Source organism: Vavraia culicis (genome assembly GCF_000192795.1).
Source record: "Vavraia culicis subsp. floridensis unplaced genomic scaffold supercont1.17, whole genome shotgun sequence".
NCBI classification, from domain to species: Eukaryota; Fungi; Microsporidia; family Pleistophoridae; genus Vavraia; species Vavraia culicis.
Window position 1 is genome coordinate 50,676 of NW_007360620.1, and position 17,628 is coordinate 68,303.

General features: G+C 43.7%; 8 protein-coding genes across 8 annotated transcripts; all 8 read left to right on the forward strand.

Annotated features, from left to right (window-relative positions):
• The first annotated feature begins 764 nt into the window (after positions 1 to 764).
• VCUG_01195 (uncharacterized protein) lies at positions 765 to 1,861 on the forward strand. Its single transcript, XM_008076022.1, has one exon. The coding sequence runs from the start codon at positions 1,112 to 1,114 to the stop codon at positions 1,718 to 1,720; it is 609 nt and encodes a 202-aa protein (XP_008074213.1). The 5' UTR covers positions 765 to 1,111; the 3' UTR covers positions 1,721 to 1,861.
• A 487-nt stretch (positions 1,862 to 2,348) lies between these two features.
• VCUG_01196 (uncharacterized protein) lies at positions 2,349 to 2,828 on the forward strand (the record flags this gene model as incomplete). Its single annotated transcript, XM_008076023.1, has 1 exon — positions 2,349 to 2,828. One exon carries the CDS (start codon positions 2,349 to 2,351, stop codon positions 2,826 to 2,828), a length of 480 nt encoding a protein of 159 aa, XP_008074214.1.
• Positions 2,829 to 3,982: 1,154 nt separating this feature from the next.
• Positions 3,983 to 4,797, forward strand: VCUG_01197 (small GTP-binding protein domain; the record flags this gene model as incomplete). The annotated part of the gene is made up of 1 exon (XM_008076024.1): positions 3,983 to 4,797. One exon carries the CDS (start codon positions 3,983 to 3,985, stop codon positions 4,640 to 4,642), a length of 660 nt encoding a protein of 219 aa, XP_008074215.1. The 3' UTR covers positions 4,643 to 4,797.
• Positions 4,798 to 9,457: 4,660 nt separating this feature from the next.
• VCUG_01198 (uncharacterized protein) lies at positions 9,458 to 9,956 on the forward strand (the record flags this gene model as incomplete). The annotated part of the gene is made up of 1 exon (XM_008076025.1): positions 9,458 to 9,956. One exon carries the CDS (start codon positions 9,458 to 9,460, stop codon positions 9,923 to 9,925), a length of 468 nt encoding a protein of 155 aa, XP_008074216.1. The 3' UTR covers positions 9,926 to 9,956.
• Positions 9,957 to 10,776: 820 nt separating this feature from the next.
• On the forward strand, positions 10,777 to 12,186 carry VCUG_01199 (uncharacterized protein; the record flags this gene model as incomplete). Its single annotated transcript, XM_008076026.1, has 1 exon — positions 10,777 to 12,186. The coding sequence occupies one exon, from the start codon at positions 10,777 to 10,779 to the stop codon at positions 12,184 to 12,186; it is 1,410 nt and encodes a 469-aa protein (XP_008074217.1).
• An 81-nt stretch (positions 12,187 to 12,267) lies between these two features.
• Positions 12,268 to 13,689, forward strand: VCUG_01200 (uncharacterized protein; the record flags this gene model as incomplete). The annotated part of the gene is made up of 1 exon (XM_008076027.1): positions 12,268 to 13,689. One exon carries the CDS (start codon positions 12,268 to 12,270, stop codon positions 13,687 to 13,689), a length of 1,422 nt encoding a protein of 473 aa, XP_008074218.1.
• A 713-nt stretch (positions 13,690 to 14,402) lies between these two features.
• VCUG_01201 (uncharacterized protein) lies at positions 14,403 to 14,717 on the forward strand (the record flags this gene model as incomplete). The annotated part of the gene is made up of 1 exon (XM_008076028.1): positions 14,403 to 14,717. The coding sequence occupies one exon, from the start codon at positions 14,403 to 14,405 to the stop codon at positions 14,715 to 14,717; it is 315 nt and encodes a 104-aa protein (XP_008074219.1).
• Positions 14,718 to 16,206: 1,489 nt separating this feature from the next.
• On the forward strand, positions 16,207 to 17,623 carry VCUG_01202 (uncharacterized protein; the record flags this gene model as incomplete). Its single annotated transcript, XM_008076029.1, has 1 exon — positions 16,207 to 17,623. The coding sequence occupies one exon, from the start codon at positions 16,207 to 16,209 to the stop codon at positions 17,608 to 17,610; it is 1,404 nt and encodes a 467-aa protein (XP_008074220.1). The 3' UTR covers positions 17,611 to 17,623.
• Positions 17,624 to 17,628: the final 5 nt, after the last annotated feature.

The following is a 17,628-nucleotide window of genomic DNA, read 5'->3' on the forward strand; positions in this document are numbered from 1 at the left end:
TTCTTTTGTGCACGTTCGGTATAAAAGCGAGCAATTCACGTTAAAAGCATTTCATTTTAAATATTTGTTGTAAACGGTGGAGTAGCAGTTTTGCCCATTTTTTGGTATAAAATACGTTAAATTGCACTGCACATGCTTTATGTTCTTTTTGTACGGTAGGGATTAGGGAAAGGGAAATTGTGGTGAGGAATTGTTTACATCAGGAACTGCGGATTAAACGTGATGAGGAAGTGAAGCGGTAAATTGCCAGCTCTACCATTCTTTTGCATTTTTTACCGTTCATCTGCGGCACTCCAATCTTTTCTCTCACACGGTCTACCCCATGATATTTCTTTGGCACACGCACAGCACCATTTCCGCCTATGAGCCGTGTTCATTGCTGCGAAGCACGTAATCCCTAGGGCGCAATTTTTCCTCCTTGGTTTTCGCTTCCGGACACGAATAGACCCTCTCCTGTCCCCGCGGTGATCTTTCCGCCGTCATTCCCACTGCTCCACCGGTACCGGTAGAAAGGCTGAACGGCACGTTCCACAGGTAAAAGGTGTTTTTACCACGGCTGGCAGCAGCCCGTCAGAAAGTTTGTAAAATGTTTGGTGAACACGTGCGTGCTTAACAACTGCCGATATGAGTGCCACGGAAAAAAAGGAAAATCGTGATTTGTTCGTGGTACCGTTCTCGTATTTTTGTGCAGGTACGTTTTTACAGACCTGGCAGAAACACCAAGTTGAACAAAAACGCACCCTTGCAAAATACCGGAGCAACAGCACGCATGCACCGCGATAATTCACCATTTGCTTAGGACCGGTCCGTAGGAGCGCAATGCTGTTCCCGTTCTGCTAATTTTTGTCTTTCGCCATCAGCACATAACCCACGCATTGCCATGCTACGCATGTTTCCGTGCTAACTCTGCCATCAGGCTCCTTTAAGCATCACAAAGATCAAAAAACACCGATTTGATATCACAAGCCAAAAAATTAACAAACAATTCACCAAATTAACATCCTTTTTAATTACAAGAACAGATTTGCTCAGTAAGATCGTTAAACGGACACCCCTTATTCATCGGCAACACATAAAAATACAGAAAACGTACGAAAGCACCGAAACTGCAATGAAAGACTCAGCTGCACACAACAAGTCCCCGTTGCTGTCCGTGCTCCTAACCGAGCTGTACTACCTTCTGCTTGCCTTTGTGTTCGTGCCACCCCCGGTCTCCGACAGCAACTACAGCGTAGTCCTAGATTTTTTTGTGTTTCCACCGCTGATGGCCCTGCTAACACTCGCAGCATCCCTTGCATTTGTGGACAATGCTGTGCCCGCGCACCTCCTGTTCGGCATAATACTCGTGCTCTCGTATGTTTTTACGGTCCTGCTGTGCGCTCTTCACACCGTTGTGTTCCGGAACGAAAATGAGTTTACCGATCACCTGCATGCACTGAAATTCACGCTTGCGTTCCTGGCGCCGTCTTTCCTGCTGATTGGCGCTGTGCCGCAGGTCAGCGCCATCGTGGCCCTGATCTGTGCGATGTGCCAGGCCATCTACGCGTGCAGGGTGTACATAAATAATTTGAGGGCCAGGATTAATATTTTGGGGTGCTGCGTGTATTCCATCTGCTGTGGCGCGTTCTGCTTGTTCTTCGTGACAGTTCTCGGAAAGGTTGTTTATCCAAGCTATTTTACGGGCCAGCACGTGATAGAAAGCCTTAAAATGGCAGCGTGAGAGTGAGCACGGTATCATGCGGATGGATGTAAAGCACTTTTACGGCATGGCGGTCGCATTGTGCCGTATTTTAGATCGGTGCGGCCTGCGAAGCGTTTATTGAACGGAAACGGAGCGCTGCTGCAATAAAGGATGAAATTTTTGATAGTAAACCGTTCCTTAGCACCGCACTAGCACGGTGATTTATTGCACGAACAAACATTCAAATCGTGCCTGATGCAAAATATTTAATTTACCTTAATTTTATGCCTTTCACCATTTTATTTTCTACAGCGAGCACGTAGCTTTGCTGCGGTACGGCATTACCGGCAACTGCCTTACTTTACCTCTGGTCTGCCGTGCCTGCACTTGAACCATCTCTTCTCGTTCTTATCTTCTTCTTCACCCCTCTCTTTGTTCCCATATCTGCCATTCACCTCACCCATTATTTTCTTGTCATTCACCTCACCCATTATTTTCTTGCCATTCACCTCGCTCATCATTTTCTTGTCATTCACCTCGCTCATCATTTTCTTGCCATTCACCTCGCTCATCATTTTCTTGCCATTCTCATTACCGCCCTCCTCACCCTTCTCCTCACCCATCTCCTCACCCACATTTCTTTAAATCGCCAAAAGCATGCACCCCTATGCACGACTATCTCAAGCAGCTCAACCACGTGTTCACATCACCAACGTTTCCAAACATCCTCGCAGTATTCGAAAAGGACTCGTTCATCCGCTTCAACATGATTTACATCTCTCCGATAACACTTCCGCACCTCAAGGCCAAGCTTGAGAACCTGGGCATGCTCTCGTGGGAGATAACACCGACAGGCATAAATTTCTTCTTTGTTGATTTCCAGCTGCAATTCCGCGGGCACCTAACCGTGCATCGCATGCAGCGCGTCTTCGCCGTTGAGCTGGACTTTGAGCCGGTGATAAGCCGCACAGAGAGGAGCAGCATTCTGAACGAGCTGGAGAGCTACCTGAAGGGATGCGATAGCGTGTTCTTCATGAGCTACTTCATCAACTCGGACTACGAGATTCTTAGCAACTCGCTGGCCAACTCGGTTTCCTATCTTGGAAGGCGGGTGGTGGAGAAGCGCAAAGAGGGCGAAAAGATGTAGTGGGTGGTATGCGTGTGTTAAAGTGCTATATTTCATCAGCTTTTTTATGTTGTTGGGCGCGTGCGAGCGTGCTTTTCATCTCCAAGCGCTACGTTCTGAGCACCACCCGATTTTATGGGACAAAACGGTGCAACCGGATTGATTTCTTGGCGGAAAGGGTTGTTTTGGTGGCGCGGGGAGGACAAACGTACTTGTGGTGTAGAACTGGGTGATATACTTTGCATAAATAATGCTTTTGCATAAATAATGCTTTTGCATAAATAGTGCTTTTGCATAAATAGTGCTTTTGCATAAATAGTGCTTTTGCATGAATAGTGCTTTTGCATGAATAATCTACTTTGCATGAATAATGAACTAGGCCTGGACACAAGCACGGGTACGTTTTTAATGGATGATCAGGCTCATCGCCAAGCAGATGAACAAAACACGGTAAAACATGTTTGAGTGCTTTGCACGGATACTTCCGTTTTTAATGGATGATTGCCGTTTTAACGAGTGAAGGGAACAAATCGCACCTTTGATCTGACATGGCGCGGAATTGCAAGAAAATCTTACGGTTGCTGCACAACGTGCAAAGCAGAAGGAGTGCTGCTGGTGCGCGCACCTCTTTTCATGCAAAACGTGTTCATTTATTCGAGGTGGCCGTGTAAAAATGGTGAAAAGGTGTGCCAGCAATGAAATTACCGGTAACAATGCGCAGCCGGACAGCAGAGAAGGACTAAACTGCGGATTGAATCTACAAAAAGTACCTGCCGCGGTTGAAGAGGGTTTGTTGATGTGACACGAACGAACGGTCATTTAACACGTACTCACGGTTGAACGGGCCGTGCACCGTTCCGGTATTGAACACGGGAGCGGTGCTGTTCCATGAAAACGTTTGCTTCATCGGTTCGATCAGCAAACGCTCCGTGTTGGTACGTCTGAACGGCTTAGCTTGCCACCAAATTTAATTCAGCAGCTACTTTTGCGGTGCGGGCACGTCACACCGAATTTGAAACACAAAAATTACAAAACACGTTCGTTGCAGGAGGCACCACAAGCGTGTCCGTTTATCAGAACACGTGCAGGAAGCGGTGTGTTGTGATCGTTGGCTGCCGCTCATTGCACGGCGTGGCACGTGATAGATTAAAAAATAAATTTTTGTTACCCCTGGAATGGCCACGGTTCAGACATTTTTCGCAAATCTAAAGAATCGTATTCTTGAGGTGTACGAGAATACGATAGCAGGCTTTATACGCTCGATATTCAGCAAGCCGTCCAGCATTCTATTCCTTGGCATAGACAATGCCGGAAAGACCACTCTCCTGCACAAGCTGAAGGAGGACGTGACGAACACGTACGAGCCGACACACCACCCCATGAACAGCGAGATTGAGATCGGCAACATGAAGGCGAACATAATGGACCTGGGCGGGCACACGAGTGCACGGCTTGCATGGCAGGAGTTCTTCTACAACTGCGATGGCATCGTGTTCATAGTGGATGTGAACGACACGAAGCGGTACTGCTTGGTCCAGGAGGTGTACCAGAGCGTGAGAGAAATACAGGTTGGGAAGAAGAAGCCGCCCATAGCAGTGCTTATGAATAAGATAGACCTGATCAAGCACGACTCCAACAGCATTCTGCAGAACCAAGATGTGATGGATCAGATACAGAAGGAGACGGGGATAGAGAATGATGACAGCATGGAGCAGCCGGTTCTGGTGACGTATGTTAGTCTGCTGAACGAGAGCATCACCGATATGAGCAGCCCTATTTTGCAGTCTTTTCAGTGGTTGGACAAGATGATACATAGAAGACCGGAGGAGCTGTAATTAAAGGAAGTGTGCTGTTGGGAAAATGTTTTTAGCTCTTGCCCGGCTCTGCTGGGCAGAAACGTAATTTTGTGTTTGCTCGGAGGATGCTTTGCATGGGGATGATCGTTTGAACCATGGTGTAGGGCAGGTTAAATTTGTTTATGGTTTGTGGGGCGCACCTCAGAAGTATGGACGATTTGACCTGCTCATCGATTATGGCGAGCACCTCAGAAGTATGGACGATTTGACCGGCTCATCGAACGGGATGGGGACATTTCAAATTTTGTGCTGCCCAGAACACGACGTGCAGACGGGACGTGTGAGTAGAAGAGCGTAATCTGTTGTTGGCATGAGGTTTGCATCTTCGCAGCAGCGCTGTGAAGAGCGTTTCAGTTCCATGCGCGTTTTAGTAAATTTTGGCGCAAATTAACCGTCAAATCCTCTTTGCAAAGCATCAGCCGCTTATTTTGTTGGCGAGTTCTGCTGTCACCAGCTGTTGATCGCAGTGCTAATGTCCGGTTCCTTCGGCGGTTGAGCCGGGCAAGGAACTGCCGCCACGAATTGTTCTGATCCCCGCTCACAACAGCTTTGGATGTAAAACGGATGGAAACGCGGTCATATCACGGATCGTTCATGGCTGTAAACTTCGTTATAATCTTTTTGTGGTCGTTCTCAGCAGCGATTAAAGCGCCATGAGCAGCAGTTAAGTGTTGTTGCAGTCCATCGCATTCTACACGCAGAACGGAGAGCGCTCAATTCTTGCCTTAAACAGTAAATTTGGTTGCGTGTGAGCAGCTTGTAATCATGAAAATCGAAGAAAACCTTTAATTAACGTATTGCACCAAGAAAAACGAATAATCACTCATCGAGTGTACGCACAATTGGCGGAGCATCGCTTCAACCGCAAGAACTGCGCTTTCTTTCGGTTCGTGTGTCTTTGATTTTCATCCAGCACAAGAAGGAGAATCACGGCACTGAGATCAGCTGATGTGCTTTTCTGCAAGCGGTTTATTTAGAAGCACGCTCTTCAGCAAATGCTGCTGGAAGACGCGCAGTTCCCCACAACGGTTTGAACCGTGCCGATCAACTTTTGTTGGGCACAGGCACCGTTCTACATTCACAGAACAATCAGCAATTTCTTTTCATCCACCGCTCCTCTGCCAGGAAACGATTACCGCTGCAACAGTCAGCACCGTTCTTGCCCGACCATCTGTCAGAAAGGACGAGCGGACCATGCGAGTAAATGACCGGGTAAATGGCGCTTTTGTGGGAAGCTATGAATCGGACCGTGCAAGTTTGAACTGAGGAGCGGTATGTTTTGCTTAGACGTGGAAATAACTTGGTTGAATGCACACCTCCTGTTCATGGACAACAGCTCTTTAGAGCACGTAGCCGGCAAACAGCACAGCAATTCATTCCAAAAATAAATTTTGTCTTAATTATCTGCTAGCCGAGCAATAAACGGTTATGTGATGGATTTAAAAATTAATTGAGCTCTGCAAATTTGTGCTGTACGGCACAACGTGGAATGGGAGTTAAGCGGTACTTACGTGCGAATTTGGTGCGTGTTGAGGAGAAAAACACCACATTCTTTCGCAAATGATGTTGATATAATAATTTGGAGAGTTACTGCGCACGAGATTTGTGATGGCACCAAACACAAGCTGTTTTGAAAAGGTTATTAGGGCAGGTGGCGTGAGAGGCACTAAAATGGCACCACGGATCAAAGCAGAAATATTTCTGTAGCAAATTACAGAGCACAAAAAAACGAGCGGAATTTAGGGCGCATCTCAACCGTTGAACAGAACCACACTGCGGTTTTGAACCGCTTTACGTGCATTATCACGTGTACCGATCATCAAACAGCGCCATATCTGCTATCGGTTCATCTCCTAACGACACGTCATTCTCATACGCAATCAACACATACGGTTTCATCAAAATGCACAAAAGCGACCAAAAGAATACGCGCAATGCTGTTCACGCGATTAATCACGCACGTTCTGCTCGTGAGTGCTGTCTCCAAGAAGGCAGACAGGCTAGAGTTGATTCAAATGGCCATACAACACGAAAAGGAGTCGCTGAGGGATGAGGACAACATGATGGCCGAGCATCTGAGACGCGAGGGGTACTTGGTGAAGCCGCCTGCGAACAAGTGAGTGGCGTAACTTGCTGTGAGGAAGCGCTCGAGAACGCTTGGTGTGCGACTTAGAAATGGAATGGCGCATCGCCAAAAGTATTTTAGTGCTAACCTGCACGAGGATGGAATAGAATAGGTGCCTGACACATCGATGAAGCAACTCTTTGCGTCCTCTGCTGCCATTTACCAAACAAGAATAATTAAAGCAATTTTGGTTCGTTCATATCACATCGCGTTCTTTTCTTGTTTGTGCGATGTTCAAAGGCATTTCCTACTTTATCTGGTGTTGTTGCTCGCATTCTTTACGATGCTGGGATCGAAGTAAAGATCCTGTCCTCATGGCTGAACAAACGAGCTGCAAACGAAAAATAACTTGCAAAATCGTACAAAGAATTTTATGTGGGGATGCCACCATATCATTGCCTCGTTCTGATACGAAAGGACCCTCTTGTGAATTAAAGGTGTAACCATTCAAACCGGTGCACCATGCTCATTTTCTACCATATACGGTATGATTGTACCAATGTACGAGTGAGCGCTTCACAGTGGTTTTATACCTGATCGATTGATTACTCTGCTGGTTCGTGTTCTTTATTAACCGCTGGTGTTCATACGCGGTAAACAACGTTTAGTGCACTTTAAAAGGTATGCAGCGTAGACACGCCTATAAACCGGTTCTCAAAGATAAATCTGCTACATATCGTTGAACTCGTTCTATTCACATGTTTTATTTAAGCTCTTCCCAAACACCATGTCCCCACACAATCCGTAGTGCCATTCTCATCTACTTAATTTCTATTCACATGTTTTATTTAAGCTCTTCCCAAACACCATGTCCCCACACAATCCGTAGTGCCATTCTCATCTACTTAATTCGTATCTTCATCATCCCCAGAAGGTACTTCGCCAGCAGGTCCCTGATACTTAGCACCGGAAATATGGCCATAAACACAAGACTTGAGCTGTAAACCACACAGCTGTTAAACAGCATGTATGTGTAGTAGAAGCTCATCATGTAAAGGGGACAAAATGGTATTATGACCATTTTATGGACTTGATGTGACCAATGAAAACGACAGGCTCGGAAGAATTCAATGAACGTAATTTACGTGCTGTGATGGACGTATGGACTTGTTGTATCAATTGAAAATAGGAAAACATTTTTGGTAGGAGTCTTGAAGAATGCTCAGAAGGTACAAGTAAGCATCATTCTAGCATTGGGTGAACAGCTCTTAAAAAGGTGAATTATGGATTAATAAAATTTTTGCGCGTCTCAGCAATTGAACTTCAGGCACCTCTCAGATGGCGCCTAAAAAGTACAGATGGCAAGAAAGAATGTTTCTTTCAACCATGGAAAAATGATGGAGGCACCAATTTAAAATTATTAAGATAAAATTTGTTTAATCACACATTTCATTTCTTTACAGAATAGCGGGACAATTACTGTGTGAAGCAGCACATCATACGAAAGAAGTTTATGAAAGAACTTTACGCTTGTTGTTTTGAAGGTTTCACAGGAAACACATCCGTAGTAAAGGTTGTCTTACCTTTCATCAAAGCAGAGCCTACAGCGCAAATACAAAGCGTATAACAATACCATGAAATGTTGCAATAGCAAATTATATCAGGATGCTCTGCTGCGCTTCTGGTATACGCAGTGTTGCACCAATTTTACGCAGTATATTTCTCATTTGCCCGTATTTTGCCAAAACCGGAACTAAGTATCCGATATTAAATCCATTTTGCTCAGCATATCAACGATACTAGCAGTGCATTCCGTGTAACCTATAACACATGGTAATGCCGCCAACCTATCACAGCCATCAGATATTGTCCTGGTGATATAATAAATAGCACTGTACAGGTGGTACCTCGGCATTCGTTTCAAATCAATGTGATAGACCAATCGCTACCGTTTCAAACAAACGAGAGAGTTACGGAGAATGTGCCGGATGGCAAACAAAAAAGTGAACGGTTCAAAACCACACCATTGTGGTCGTTGTTAGAGGAACCTGCCATGTTAATGTGAGGAGAACGATTCTGTAAGCAGTTACCTATCCATAAGCTGTCCTGTGGAACAACCGAAAGTTCGATGTTCGGGTGCATTTCTTACTCATTGAACTGACGTAGTTGAAATGCGTTCGCAGGGACACTATGAGCTACAACGTGGCGTACGTATGAACAGAAATACATTGTAAACCAATTAAACACTCAGATAGAGTACACTTCACTGTTCACATCTTTGCTTTGCATATTTTTACGTGTATATCCTGGTCTCAAATCATTTCCTCTCAATATACGTCAGAGCGCGTTGAAAATAGAACGTAATTGATTTTAAACGCTTTTTACCGCTCTGACGTGTTGCCTAGGTTACAAAGTTACCGATCGTGTGACGGAGTAAGAAAAGTAGAACCGGGCAAACAACTTGCGCGTTCCGGATAGGGCTAGAGAAAAGGTAAAACAGCTTTTCATCGGTTGTATCTACAACTTGATACGAGGAACGAGTGCTAACGTGGTTAATCTGCTCAAAACCAAAACATTTCACGGCACCATCAGCCTCAGCAATCACAGAACGATACTTGATTGGTGGTGCACACGAAAAGTACAAATCAGTTCAACACATCAAATCTTGCTGTCAGAACCTGTAAGCCAAATTTACTACAACACAAAATTCACCAGAAAGTGAAACATTTATGTCACATATCAAACTCGATGTATTTAAAAACGCAAAAAGCTATAATTCCATGAATCACTCTACGATTATTTGCATTTACATGCTCAGCACGCTAGCAATGTCATGGCCATTTTCGTCCGGCATGGACGATCCCCTAGCTTCGGAGGCGGCTGCCGCTAAGGCGCAGGAAGGAATTTTATCGGATGCGCTGACTAATGAAAGCGTGAAGGACGCAATTGCGAGGAAAGCGGCAGCAACCGAAAGTGTAAAGAAAGCTGCCAGGGATCAGGCCATGGCAGAAGAGCTTGCCAAGCCCACGCTGAAGCCAACCCATGCGGAAAAATCGTTTGCCAGCTGGTTGACAAGCGGAAAACAAGATATTATGCCGACCCTATTAGAACGAGAGAGCATGAAGACCAACAACCCGGTCACTTTCAACTATTTGGTGAGGCCCAAACAGATGTTGGAGTTGATGCAACATGACTAAGGAATCGTGAATAAAAGTTTCAGATGGACCATTCGTGTTTTTACCTTTTGAACCGGACATAGCAGTGGCCGAAACTGTTAGAAGGTTCTCTCATAAATGTAGTAGCGTTCCCCTATGTATTCCGTGTACCTGTTCACCATGGACACAGTTCTCATGTATCAACCACTATCGAAACGTCTTCTTGATCTAAGAACAGTGTAGAATGTTCCAAACGAACAACATATTAAAAAAATACAAAGTTATGGCGTATAATACAAAATGGTTGTGCTAATTACGATTTTTTACTTTAAAGGAAAATGAGTGACGGGCCGATCAGCCGTACGAGGACCAGAATACAATGAAACAAAGCATAGTAGCTTCAGCTCATTGTTCAGGTTTGCTGATGATGCACAATATTTTTACACATTTGTTCATTTTTGGTGTAGTTTTGAGTGTCGATTGCCACCATCTAAATGGTGGTATTGGCAAAATGCCAATTAGCAGGTAATTAGGGACAAAATCACAGCACCAAGTTTTTTAATGGCAAAGCATTTTTACTCAGATGTTTTGCACGGATATTTTCATAGGCAAACTCATTATTTGTTAGGAATCGTTTATGTACTACCACAACAAACACCTTCATCCAAGCTAACTCTCCCGTCTCGCTGGTACTCTCTCAATGTTTAAGTCCAAGTACGTCATATTCTTTCTTCTCTATGCTTTGGCTGTTGGTCCCAGTGTATGATGTGAATGGCATTTACTTTATAAGGCAACATTTTAATTAATAATGACTTTAATTTTCCGTAAAGGCTCGTACCAATACGGTAAATTTGATATAATAAAAGTATAAAAGAACACTCGCACACCACGCCATGCGAGTCAACTTACATAGCTGTGTTGAAATTACTTTGAAGTACATTCTGCTGTTTCAAACCACTTCAAACGAGCAGCCTCAGGATTACATGGTTTTTGAGACCTTGGAAAGTACAAGAATGAAGAATTTTTTGGAAACATGTGCATCGATACCACCGACAGAAACACTCTGCGATACCAAGAAATGCGATCCAGGACATGACTCCAAGAAAATGAAGCAGACGAACGAATATACCGGTTACAGTACTGCGTATGTGAGCAAAATCTTTCATGACAGAGATATCAAGAACAAGTCGTACCAAGACATAATCCAGGACGAATGCGATACGAGCTTCAAAATTATAAGCGTGCCGTTTTCCAAGGCTACGTTCGAAAAAATTTACTATCTATCGGCAGAAAAGGATACGGTGTTCACGGACGAAGAAATCTGTTCGATATTTGCTCACTTATTTCCATACAACGATGATGTTCTTTTACTGTTATCATGGACAATCTGTCTACATCTTCATAACAACCCCGTGTTCCTCCAAGAACTGCTCGACATTGCCCGTTATCCCGGCAGCTCTACCCAACAGCTCAAACACCTATCAACGATTGTTGCCGGCACTAGTGACAGCGCAAAAATCTTCAGAGAAATGGTGAACTCGAACATGATTTCCGCTTTGAAGAATAAAAGTGAATTGACAGCAATGGCACTCAAAATGAGAGTCAATTATATGGATTTTTGGAAAAAGTTCACGCTAGACAAATTAGTGATAGCGTGTTTAATTGAGAAATTAACCATCTCGTATGACTGGTTCGCTTCCAAGTGCGACGTTCTCCATGAAAAATTCCAAGGAGTTGCAGCCAAATCCTCGCTAGTAGTAACAATATGTGATATTCGTGATAATTACGATGCGACAAAACCTGAGCTGACCTCAGAGAGCGAAATATTGAACAACAAACTTGCGTTCATTTCTGAGTGCAAGTTTTTACAAAATGAATGCATTCGTGAGGTCGTTTTGGAATTTGATGGCATACACAGTTCGCTTAACCCAGGCATTTTAAGTACCATAGGAAATTTATCCACAGTGATAGCCAAGTCTGTATCCGTTGACTTCGTTAAATCAATGCGTGAGGATGTTAAAAATGTTGAGGTTGTCTTCAGCCACAAGCAGCTCGGTTCAGCCTGTATTATTCCTCATACTGTAAAGCAATTATCATTTGTTCAATCACAATTTCATGAAAATATTACGTTTCCAGACCATATTCGCTCTATCAGCGTACTGAAGTCAAAAGTTAACGAGAACGTTACTTTCACGTTTGATCAAAGCTGTGAAAGCGTTAATCTGAATGATACCTCAGTAAGAGTTAAGATCCTTGAACACGCTGATCTTAACCATATAACTTTGATTAAAGAATCGAGTTAGAGTGGTTCTCTAAAATATTGCAAGGGAAAAGATTCCAGTGGTGGACGCTATTACATTTTTGGCGCAGAAATTGATGGCTCAATGCATTTTAACAGTGATTTTGAGAGCGTGAGGATTCTGTCTGTTACTTTGTGTGCAGATTCTAAAATCACGCTGTGTGCCCAAAACAAATATTTTGAGATTGCCTACTCGGCCGGACTCTTTGACCTGACGCTATCGGTAGGAACAACTTTATATTTTACAAAGAATATGAAGATAAAGACAGAACCTGTCGAAGGATCACAAAATCTTTCGAGTCTCTCCATCCAAAATATGGAACTGAACGAACAAGTGATGTTCCAGGACCATTTTGAGCACGTCAAACTGAGGAATGTCACCATGAAAGACAGCTCATGTATCGTGTTAAACAAGATGTGTAAAAGGCTTGTAATTGAAAATTTTAGCGGTAGCATTGATGTCAAAAACTTAGCGTGTCTTGAGGAAGTAGAAATACGCTTTTCAATGGAAGAAACCGCTGATATTAACATCATTGGTTCGGTTCGTGTGGATAATTTGTGCTTTAAAAACGTGTGTCGAAGTGTTAACATGGTCCAATCCATGCTTTCTAGTTTTATCTACATTAGAAATCTAAAATTTGAGAGCGAGTTTATTTATAACTCAGGGCTAACTGCTGAAGCATACGTTAACATCATGAAATTGATTCCTGGATATGAAAACGCTTCTAAAAAATATGCAAGCTTCCTATCAAGCGAATATCCGCAAAGGTGCAGTAGGCAGGAGATTTTGTTCTACGAAACTGCGAATGCAGCGGTGAATTACATCCTTGGGCATATTTTAAATACCTTGAAGGCAGCAACAATTCAAAAGATTGAATTAGCATCCGTTGCACTCTCCGCGACTAACTATGGCAGTCTTAAAGCGTTAAATAACCTGCAGATTCTTGATATTGGCACTAAAAAGTTCTCTGGTGCACTCTTCAATTGCTTGCCGCCAAATCTTAGGTTATTGAACATTTCTGAGCCTAGCAAACACATCATGAACGAGAATACCAGCTATAATATTGCTGATCTGAGACGAATGACCAGGTGTTGCAATCTTAAGGTCCTAATAATCAATGCAGACCTTGTTTTTGAAACCTGCACACTCAGTTTCTTACCATCATCCGTTAAAGTTCTTAAAATATATTTTGAGTCTATGCCTGAGGAAATACCACAAATACGAGACCAGATAGCGCATATACGTGAACTTTACATTGAAGGCAATGGCAACCTGTTTGAAGACCGGTATTGCACCGTGATGCACAAAACCAAAGCCGCGCCTTTCGTCAAAATGTTATCAAAATGCATTAAATTCAAGTCACTTGAACATTTCGCCTTTATTTCTTCCTATGTGCTGGTAGAAATTGATCCCAACACGCTGGAATTTACCAAAGCAAGGCATGGTAAATCCTTCGAGCGTGTTGGACCTATTTATGACGAGGTAGATGCTTGCTTTCGAGTGTGATTCAATTAAAAAGTTATGAAATATCGGCTATTTCAACGTATTGATCTTTCCGTTCCTTTTCGTTGTTGTGACATTGTTTTAAAATGCATCTTTATTGTTATATCTGAATTTTTGAATGATTCTGCTGAGTATCGAAGCATTGTTATTTAGGACGTGCTTCTTTGATTCTGTTTGTAAAACGGAGTAGAAGCTTTTGTTTTTGTACGAAGTTGTTTTTACCTCCTTACACACGAAAGATAAGCTTGATGACCCATTCAATACGACTTCTTGGTGGGAGTTAGAAGCATTGGTTGCTGCGATGTACGGTGAAAATGCATTCTTCGAGAAGAATGGAAGGAAAACTGCATGGCATCTTTTCTGGAGATGCCCAAGATAAATCCAATTTTTGACGCATTCCTCTGGCAGGTGAATATTAAGTTGCTGGAAACTATCTTTATCCGAAGAGCTCCTCGGAATGGGTGCCCGTGGGAGAGGCTGTTGCACAAGTTATGGCCTGTGTGTTGCGACTACCGCTGCGGTCGCAGCATACCTCTGTGCTGAGTTCGTTGTGCTGAGTTCGTTGTGCGAGTCAGTGCATCGATTCCCGTCTGATCCAAAGGTCTTTGGATCAAGGTCAGTTCTGCGAACAAGAACGGCATGCTATTCAAGTGCTGCTGTATGAGGAGATTCAATAAATAAATTTCTTTCAAATCAAAAAAAGATATGCAAAACTCATGTCAGTTCCACTGTTACATCATAGATGCACCATCAAACGAGTTTCACATAGCATCACAACGTTGTGTGCAACGATGAACCACAAATTAACGGGAACAAGGAATTGCTCCACACACCTATCATCAGCCGTTTTATCATTGATAACACTCTTCGTAATTGAGTTACGCTCTAAAAGATTTCTGTCTCATGGTTTTGTCCCCAGCGTCCCTGCCCAAATGATCGCGGTTAGAATGCTAAACTTTCGTTTTGTAACGGGCACACTTTTACAAAACGGTGCTTTGATCACCAATTCCAACATTAAACACGTTTTTTAATTACTGATCGTGCAGTGTGTTTCATGAAATGATGTTTTCTGCTTGTGGAAATATTTTATACGTGGGGACACCGTGGTTGTTCCCTGCTAGCGGCTGCCACAACCTTTTGGTACGCTGCTCAGAACAAATTTAATATCAATGTTTCTAAACGATAGCAGGTTATCATCATTCACCAACTACGAGCTCAGAGATAGTTCTTTATTCGGTATGCAATAAAAAATATATAATTTGTGAATCTTTTCAGCATCTAGTCATGTAATTATTCTCATAAGTTTACCTTAGCAGTACATTTTTGGAAATCAGCTTATTTTCATTTCGCACAAGCTATCCTGGCGCACTGCGAAAGCACGTCAAATTAACAAACAACACAGGAGCGGACTCTCGTATAAAAACGGTACCGATATCTTAAAAACCTGCCGAATGAAAATTTTAGACGGTCTCCGGCTGCAGCTCCACAAAACTACCCGTTACAAACAAAACAACAACGCGCATGCGACCACACTAGCAGTGGATAACTCTTCAGCCGTGTTACAAGCAGAAAGGTCAGTTTTTACTATGATTGAATCTCAATACGCCTTTTTCACGAAAGCATCAAGGAGCGAATCTAAAACATGAAAGCTGATTCATTTTGTTTTGTGCACTGTAACGTTACGTGGACCGTGATGTGATTCACACAAAACTCGTATGGTTTAGGCCAAAACAGCGCGTAGACATGTTGATCCTCTTACACCTACGTATTGTTCGGTCATGTAATTGGGTGTTACCGGGTTCAAATGCCTGAACACATCTTTGCAGTGGATAAACCGTAGATCGAGCTGCATGTGCCCACAAACACAGTCTTCAGCAATAATTTAATGGTTTAAAGGTCTGAACAGCTATTCCTGCGTTTGTTCCACCGATTGATTGATTTACCAAAATAATTTTTTGATGAACTAATAATCTTTCACTAAGAGTGACAAAGCCATCACTGTTAATTGGTACGGTTCATTATTTCATAGAACTGTGCTATTTATAAATTTATTACACGCCAAACCGGTGTATCCATAAAAATATTTTTTTCCAAATATGCGCTCTTTAACGCACGTGTTACTTATTTTTACTATAAAAGTATTTTTTTCCCACAGAGCCGTTTATGATGTCTATCGCAAAAAAGGAAGAGGAACATTTCCAGAAGTATTAGACGGTCATCTCGTTCGTTGGGCAGGGATAAATGACAGCATTTCTATTTGTGTGACACCCCTACACAAGTATTAAACCCTAAACGGAAACAAGAAATGACGGCTTTAGCCATTTACTGTAGATTACTCAATCAAAATGGTGTATCATGCCAAATCGTTCATTTGTTACGATGTGATTTTTGTTCATTACACTGTCCAACCACAGTCTCGTGCGTAATTAACATAAATTAAACTATCTAAAACAATTGGTCTTAAAAATTCAAACCGGTTTCAGATTAAAACAAATATAAACACGGACGAACAGTTCTATAATGTGCATGTTTTTCCTGGTATTTTCATTCCTACAGACGGTTTTGTTACAGAACGTTCACAACCCAGGCAGCGGTTTCACACATGGGTATGTCCCGGACGGGCTATACGATGTGAACGGAAATATGGGCGGTGCCTACTACAACCACAAGGGTTTGGGCACACATGCCGGCGACATTGGTATGAACGGCATTCTCTTCACGGCAGACGCATTGCATCACGGCGGAGAAGGCGAAATTTTTGTGTCCGGGTCTGCTGCTGACCAGGAAAATCTTATCGGAATGGGCTTGGACCAGCTGCACCAGAAAATGGCAAGTGATGTGGCGGCAATGCACGATGCAAACATAAAGTCAAAGGAGAAACAGATGGAAATCGCGATGCTTGAGTCACAGATCGCGCAGGAAATGGCGGAAGCAAAGCAAGAAGAAATATCACGCCTCAAATACTTGGACGATGTCGCTGAAATCAACGAGCACAAGGCGCCCGAGGTGCTTGGGAAGCAGGTAATTCCCGTGGCAACGTTCACAGAGGAGACAATGCCTCTTCGACATCATGTGCGGTACTTGATCGGCATGATCGGATCCATGCAGGCAACAGAAAACGCTAACATAGAGGCGCAGCGCAAAATTGCAAGACTAGACGACATTTCAGGGCAGTTCAAATCATACAACTCTGTTCTGAGCGATCCCCAACGGTATAAAGCCTTCCAGAAGGCGGCTGGACTCGACGGATACTTTCCGATCGATTTTCCCGTTACAACCATTAATGGCGATTTTTATGTTTCTCATAGCGGACACGAAATCTTTGACCACGACCAGGATATGAATTCGCCACCTGCGCCTGACGGTCACACGCACTTTTCCAATCATGGACTTGAAGCCAATCCGGTTCCCGTAGCTCCGGCTTCTGTCTCTCAGATACCACCGTCGGCCACGCCAAAGTCACTGCCGGTTCAACGTTCTTCACCACAAGTACCGCCAGCTCATCCTGCAGCACCGTTTTCCCCTCCACCCGCTCCACCAATATCGACGCCCCATCCACTGGCGCCTCCTCACCCACTAGCGCCTCCTCATCCACTAGCGCCTCCTCATCCACTAGCGCCTCCTCATCCACTAGCGCCTCCTCACCCACTGGCGCCCCCTCATCCACTGGCGCCCCCTCACCCACTGGCGCCTCATCTACCACCAATACTACCGATTCTTCCCAACCAGGCGGTACACCCCAATTCTCTCCCCCACCCCAGCCCATCTCCCTTCAGCACTCCGTTGCCCACGGCATTGCCACCATCATCTCCGCTTGATCTAATCAATAAGCAACAGGAAGAAGGCAAGAGACTTGCAGCAATGAAAGCCAATTTTGTAAGAAATCTTTCCAGGTCCGTGTTGCCAAATGGCATTTTTGTATGAAAAGTATGTATGGACTAA